The sequence below is a fragment of the Tauraco erythrolophus genome, chromosome 2 (genome assembly GCF_009769465.1).
Source record: "Tauraco erythrolophus isolate bTauEry1 chromosome 2, bTauEry1.pri, whole genome shotgun sequence".
Lineage (NCBI taxonomy): Eukaryota > Metazoa > Chordata > Aves > Musophagiformes > Musophagidae > Tauraco > Tauraco erythrolophus.
Window position 1 is genome coordinate 121,755,552 of NC_141466.1, and position 7,084 is coordinate 121,762,635.

At 56.6% G+C, this 7,084-nt stretch overlaps 1 protein-coding gene across 1 annotated transcript; it reads left to right on the forward strand.

Moving 5' to 3' along the window:
• Positions 1–490: 490 nt before the first annotated feature.
• Positions 491–2,764, forward strand: OTX1 (orthodenticle homeobox 1). Its single transcript, XM_086630956.1, has 3 exons — positions 491–587; positions 1,176–1,327; positions 2,006–2,764. Exons 1-3 carry the CDS (start codon positions 491–493, stop codon positions 2,762–2,764), a joined length of 1,008 nt encoding a protein of 335 aa, XP_086487082.1.
• The last annotated feature ends 4,320 nt before the right edge of the window (positions 2,765–7,084 follow it).

The window sequence follows — 7,084 nt, forward strand, 5'->3', positions numbered from 1 at the left end:
TGCGCGCAGTCCCGCGGCCCCCGAGCCCCTGGGGCTCCCCTCGGCAGGACTCGGGGCGGCCGGACCCCTTAACCCGCCTCTCTCCGCTCTCTCTCCAGGCGCTCCGGCCTCGCCTCTGCGCGGGGAAGAAATCCGCCTTTTTGTTTTCCGATCCTCGTTGTTGTTTTAATTTTTTTGCTTTTTTCTTTTTTTTTTTTTTCTTTTTTTTTTTTTGCCTGCGATCACTTGAGGACCTCGCGGCGGTGACGGCGGGACGGAACGAAAAAAACTCCTTTTACGCCGATTTAGTGCTCCGTTTTTTAATTGTTGTTGGCTTTTAATTTTTTGCCTCGTTTGGGTTTTTTTGGGGGTTCTTTTTGTAGGGGCTTTTTTTTTTTTTTTGCTCCTTTTCCCCCTCCCCACTCCATACTACTTTTGTTTTTCTTTTTTTTTTTTTTTTTTTCTTTCTTTTTTCTGCGGGACTTTGGAGAAAACCTGCCCGGCTTTTAGCATGATGTCTTACCTTAAACAGCCCCCTTACGGCATGAACGGGCTGGGGCTGACGGGCCCCGCCATGGACCTGCTGCATCCCTCCGTGGGGTACCCGGGTGAGTGCCCCGCGCCGCGGCCCCCTCCCCATCCCCGCCATCACCCACTCACCCAGCCAGCCGTGCCCCAGGAGCAAGTGGAGTGGGGAAAAGCTCCGTCCCGGGTGGGTTTGGAGGAGCCCATGGGGCTGCATGGTTTGGGGTGGGCTGTGGGGTGGGTGCCCCCTTTGCCTGCAGCCTGGGGTGGGGGGACAGCGCCGGTTCCCGCTGAATTTCTCCCCATCCCCGGGGTTCCTTCGTTCCCGCAGGAGTGTTTAAGGATAAAAAAGCCTTTTTCAAAGCAAAAAAAAAAGTAGCTTTATTTCGACACAACGAAATTTCTCCGTTGCTCCCGCCGGGGCCGAGCCTGACCCTTCCCCAACCCCATTCCTCTCCCCTTGCCCGCAGCAGGATGGGGTCTGGCGTGGGGGGACCGTGCCTGGCTGCTGTGGGGCTGGGGCATGCGGGGGACACTACAGTTTTTTAGGGTGAGGCAGGGATGCTTTGCAGGCCCCTGTCCCGGGGTGCCGGGGCTCCCGTCGTGCCAGGGAGGATGCGGGAGGTACTCGGGGGTCCCGGTGTGACCCGTGTGGCGGTGCTCGCCCCCAGCCACCCCACGGAAGCAGCGACGGGAGCGCACCACCTTCACCCGCTCGCAGCTGGACGTGCTGGAGGCACTTTTTGCCAAGACCCGCTACCCCGACATCTTCATGCGGGAGGAGGTCGCCCTGAAGATCAACCTGCCCGAATCCCGAGTCCAGGTACTGGACCTGCGTGGGGACATTCCACGGGGTCATGGCTTGGGAGGGGGATGCCAGGGCACCCCGGTTCAGCTGGTGTGACTTGGATCCTACTCTCCATCTGCACTCATCTCTGTTTCCTTGGGGTGGGATGTGTGCGGGTTCCGTCCACTTCTCTGTCCTGCTGCGGGGACATCCGGGGTGAGGGGGGCGGTTATTATTCTTTTTTATTCTCTTTTATTCATTTTGGTTTTATTAATATTTTTCTGCCCCTCTCCACCTGCCCCAGGGCTTAGCAGCTCCACCACCGGGGTGCTCCCTCCCCAAATGATGATGCCCAGTGGGGTAGGATACACCGGCAGCACCCCATCCAGGATCCAACTCCCCAAACCGTGCTTTTGGCACTGCAACAGGGACATGCCCAAGCTGAGACACCCCAACTGGGCATCTTTGCTTTGGGGTGGGATGCGGGGTGACCCGGGTGCCAGGCGGGGCATTTTTTTTTTTTTTCAGGCTTGCGGGGGCGTGCAGTGCTAATGGCTGGGCGTGGGTGCTGGTGGAACTGGTGCTGGGGTGAGGTTGGTTGGGTACTCCCGGGGCAAGGAGGGGCAGTGGGGAGAGTGGGGGGCTCCCTGCTCTCCCCGCTGCCCCTCCTTGCCCCGATGCTCATGCCCCCTGCCCCCCATTTTCTTGCCCCAGGTGTGGTTCAAAAACCGCCGTGCCAAGTGTCGGCAGCAGCAGCAGAGCGGCGGTGGGGCCAAGAGCCGTCCGGCCAAGAAGAAATCCTCGCCGGCTCGGGAGAGCTCGGGTTCGGAGAGTAGTGGGCAGTTCACGCCGCCAGCGGCAGCCTCCAGCTCAGCCTCTTCTTCCTCCTCCAGTTCGGCCTCATCAGCTCCGGCGGGTGCCCCGGCATCTCTCAGCACTCCAGCGTCATCCATCTGGAGCCCGGCTTCCATTTCTCCTGGCGCGGCACCGGCGGGGGTGACGGTGCCTGAGCCCCTGCCGCCAGCCGCTGCATCCTGCATGCAACGGGCCGGCCCTGCCGCTGCTGCCGCCTCCGCCAGCTACCCCGTTTCCTACGGCCAAGGCGGGGGGTACGGGCAGGGGTACCCCGCACCGCCCTCCTCGTCCTATTTCGGGGGTGTTGATTGCAGCTCCTACCTGGCGCCCATGCACTCCCACCACCATCCCCACCAGCTCAGCCCCATGGGGCCCTCCTCGGTGCCTGGCCATCACCACCACCACCCGCTGAGCCAGAGCTCGGGCCACCACCACCATCATCACCATCACCACCACCACCAGGGTTATGGTGGCACCGGGTTGCCCTTCAACTCTTCCGACTGCCTGGACTACAAGGAGCCTGCCGCTGCCGCCGCCGCCTCCTGGAAGCTCAACTTCAACTCCCCTGACTGCCTCGACTACAAGGACCAGGCGTCCTGGCGCTTCCAGGTCTTGTGAGGGGCTGACCACTGTGTGTCCCCCCCCAACCATCACGGACCCCCCACCCGGGGTCTCCCTGCTGCCTCCCGGTCAGGACACTGGCTCTGGCTCTTCCTTTTTGTCCTCCTCCTCCCCTCTCTTTGTTAGCAGTGGTGATGCCCCGGGGGGGTCCTACCATCCCCATCTCTACTGACTGATATTTATTTGCTTCCTGCGCCCCTCCAGCGGGTTTATTATAATTATTATTTTTTTAAACACAACACAAGAGGAGTTTTAAAAAAAAAAAAAAAAAAAAAAAAAAGAAAAAATGAAAAAATAAAAAGCCTAGCGTCTCCCCTGCTGCCCCCCCGGGCAGAGGCGCAGGCTGGCTCCTGCCCTGCCGGTGCCCCCCCAGTTTTATGTGGGGACCCTCACCTTCCCAGCGTGGGAGTCCCCGGATTGCTGGTCCTGTACAGCCTCTTGCCGCTGGGAGCGGCGGGGTCGATGTAAATACTCGGTCCGTTCCAGTGACCATGATTATTTTTAGTTGATGCTGTTGGGTTGGCATTTATCTAGAGTCTAACACGGAACAGAACTTTAAAAAAAAAAAAACTTTTTTTTTTAATGTTAATTTTCTTCCCTAAAAATGAATCTTTCCCTGTTTTTGCGTCCTCTGTCCGTCCTCGAGGGCTCCGCGTGAGATCGGCCTCGCCGTCCCGGGGCTGAGGGGGGGGTGGGCTGCAGCCCAGGGGTGTGCCCAGGGGGGAGGCAAAGGGGGAGGGAAAAGGCTGCCCAGTTGATCCGCAACCTGCAGACCAAAACCACCAAAACTTTGGGAAAAAAAAATAAATAAAAAGGAAAAGAAAAAAGAAGCAGTTAAAAAAAGTTTTGGTTTATTTTTTGGGGGGAGAGTGGCATGGGAAAGTAGTTCTGCTTTGGGTTTGAGGAGGCATGACTCTTTGGAGGTATGTTTTTCGGTTGGGTTATTTTTTTTTTCCTAGCCCCTCAGTGCGTTTTCATGGGTCTGGGCTGCAGCTCTGCCCTGGCTGCCATATCCCGCCCCAGGCCGGTGCTTTCCAGCAGCTACGGGAGAGGGACCGTGTATGTGTGATTTTGATGCCGTAACCCCACACTTACCCCTTTGACTGTAAGGCAACCCCCTCCCCTTCCTTCCTCCCCCACCCCAATAAAATCCAAACTAATAAACGCGGTGGTGTCCTGTCCTCCTTCCCCCCCACACCCTTCCCGGGAAACTTCCCTGGGGAGTTGAGGTGCTGGGAAAGACTTCCCAGGAGGTCCCAGCAGGATGAGGGTGTGTGTGATGAGTTTGAGTGCTCGGGGGGGGGGGGGGGGGGGGGGGGGGGTGGCGACGGGGACCCTCGCCACTGCTTCTGTGGATGTGGGCTGGGAACCTGCTTTTATGTTAATTGGTGGTGTTAATTGGTTACTGAGATATCGCTGCACTGTGGGATGGGCAAACACTGGCTGAAACAACCTCGGGACTCATGGGCAGATCTAGTGGGGTGGTGGGGTGTGAGGGCCACCCGGACATACAGCTACCCAGACAGACAGACCTCTGCCCGCCCTGTGCAGGCATGTGCATGGAGGGATGCTCGGCACCCTGTGCTCCCAGCCCTGGCTCCCAGTGCTTCCCTCCCCAACGGCTGCCAGCTGTGATGTAGCCGGGAAATGGGGGGGGGGGGGTGTGTGAATTATTTCTCCTGATAATCTCCCCCTCTTTCTTGTTCTTTTCCCCAGACCATCCCCACAGTTCTTGGAGGCTGCCCTGTGGTACTGGGGCTGTTCCCACTTCCATGGGACCGGAGCCGATGGGACCACCAGGGCCAATGCTACCCTGCCTGGGACACAGATGCACTGGTGGTGGGGGTGGATCCCCAAATTTCCATCCTCCCTGTGGTCTTGCAGCAGCACTCACACTGCAGCCAGGAGCTCTGGAGTCACCCATGAGCCCCCATCCCTGGTGTCCCTGGACACCCCTGGGCAGCAGGAACCACAGTGAGCAAGAAGTGTTGAGGCACCAGTATGCCCTAGGTGTCTGATTTGGGGAGGCTTTGCACCCCCTGTACTCCCCCGGCAGCCCAATGGGGTGAAAACAGGGCTGGCAACTGCTGCAGCTGCTGGGAAATGGGAGGGGACTGGTGCAGCAGAGTCAATTTTGGGGAATTTCTCTTTAAACGGCCCTTTTCCTTGTTGTGTCCTGCAGTGCTTACATATACATACATTTCTTTAAGTATTTTTATATATTTTTACATATAAAATAATTGTTCTTTTCTGCAAGCAGTAGCAAGGCGCTTCTCACACCGAAGGGTGGCTGTTTGGGGAGGGGGGGCAGGTCACGAATGCTGGGTCCAAATGCCACCAGCCTATGCATCCCCAAGACCTTCTTTTAAAGGGAAAAATTTATCTCAGTCCTCCTGGAGCTGTTAAAAAAAAACAAATCACAAATAAACTGAAGTTGCTCTCCAAATTTAGTGAGCACCTGAGAGACAAGAGCCAGCAGGTGTGTAACACCCCCCCCCACACACACACTTCATCTTCCTTAAAAGACGTGGTGCTTAAGGACACGGTTTAGCGGGAAGTGGCAATGTTAACGGTTGGACTCGATGATTTGAAAGGTCTTTTCCAACCTAAATGATTCTATAAAAATTGTATTTCATTATAACTCAGTAAATCAGTGCTGCTGAGAGACACAGATGGGAGAGGAGCCTGAATTTTCCTCCCTTGGTTTCCATGACATGGTCTTAAACCTCTTCATCCACTGCCCCACAGAGCAGCTGGGTCCAGCATCTACTTCAGGGTTTGAGTCCTCAAGGGGTGCCTGTGTCCCTCAGGGGAATCCCCCTCAATTCGGGCACCCAGTAGCTCCCTGTGCCACAGCCCAGTGGCTTCTCCAGCATCCCCTGCACCACAATTCGGGCTCTGGGCTTTTTCCAGTCCTGCTTGTGTAGACCTGGGGCCAGTCACTGAACCCAGCTGGCGTCGAGGCGCAGAGGAGACCTTTTCCTGATCACATCAAATAATGGCTTTGCCCTCAGCGCCTGGTTTCATTTTTATTTTGTCATTGCATTTCTCCCAGCCCTGGAGTTTCTTCAAAGGCTGATGAGCACGACTCGCGTGGGAACAGCCAGTTTGCTGGAAAACAGCGAAAATCCCATTTTATATATGTATTTTTTTCCCATATTGGGTAGCAACCCCATGGAAAGCCGGCGCGGTGACTAACCAGCGCAACGCCCGGCCGCGTCCTCCCTCCGCCGTCCGTGGACTGGTGCCAGCGAGGCAGGCGAGATGTGACTCGCCCCCGTCGGTGGGTCACGGACAGTCATCATGGGGTTTGGAGGGGGTCACTCCCCTTCTCCAATCCCCCCATTTGGCTAGCAGCACGCCGGCTTGCGCGGCAGAGCCAACTTCTCCCACTGTGGGCTCCCCAAGGCTTGACGAGGCGCTGCCATCCCGAGCACAAGTCTTGGCAGGTAAAGCGGCGCTGGCTGCCTGGTGCCTGGCTCTGGAGCAGGCACCGGCGGGATGGCAGGGCTTTTTTTGGGCAGCCCGGTTGTGAAAGAAGCCGCCTGGGTGACTCAGTGCCTCACGTCTCCAACAAGAAGGCTGCTGGGTGCGTGGCTACTATTAGTATTTTTATATATTTTTTTTCAATAGCGCTTGCTGCTGGACCACGGTGCTGCCAGCGACCCAGGGGTTGGTGCCACGGTGCCGAGACGCCAGGTTCCCTGGCACGAGCCCAGCCGAGCTCCTGCCTCTCGCCCGAGTGCTGGCAGCTGTCTCCACATGCGAGCGCCTGCTCCAAAGGCACGTGGTGCTTTTCTGCCTCTACGTCAAGGGCCAGGACCTGAGGAGGGGGAAAAGGGGGGCAGAGGGAGGAGAATACTACCCAGCTTGGGCCACCAATATTTTTTTGCTTGTTGCATCATGGGCTTGAAATAATTTATGATCTATTTGCTGTTATCAGAGTATTTGCTCTGAGGAGAGTCTCCTCCTGGAAAGCCTGGCTTTTAAGTCCTCCGTGCACAGTGGGGAGCTGTGGCAGGCGACGGTGTGAAGGTTCTGGGTGGCACCTGGCTGTGCCCAGGTGGGCAGGGGCTGGGCAGGGTTGCTGCTGGCTGGGGTGGCCGACCGCCGTTCAGGGTGCAGGACGTGCTTCAGGGACACAAAGTGTTACAGCTAAGCATGAATTGAATTATATAAAACATGTAATTATAAATTTTAACATTATAAATTTCAGGAGATGTACCCACTAACACGACTTATTACAGTTATTTTGTAGACAGCCTTGCTGGCAGGGTGCAAAAAACCCAGACGATTACAGCTGAATAAGGAGCCATC

Bases quoted from the DNA above. Each gene is read 5' to 3' on its own strand.
- OTX1 (XM_086630956.1), top strand. From the start codon at position 491: ATGATGTCTTACCTTAAACAGCCCCCTTACGGCATGAACGGGCTGGGG. The intron at 588-1,175 runs GTGAGTGCCCCG...GCTCGCCCCCAG, and splicing joins TCCCTCCGTGGGGTACCCGG to CCACCCCACGGAAGCAGCGA. The intron at 1,328-2,005 runs GTACTGGACCTG...TTCTTGCCCCAG, and splicing joins TGCCCGAATCCCGAGTCCAG to GTGTGGTTCAAAAACCGCCG.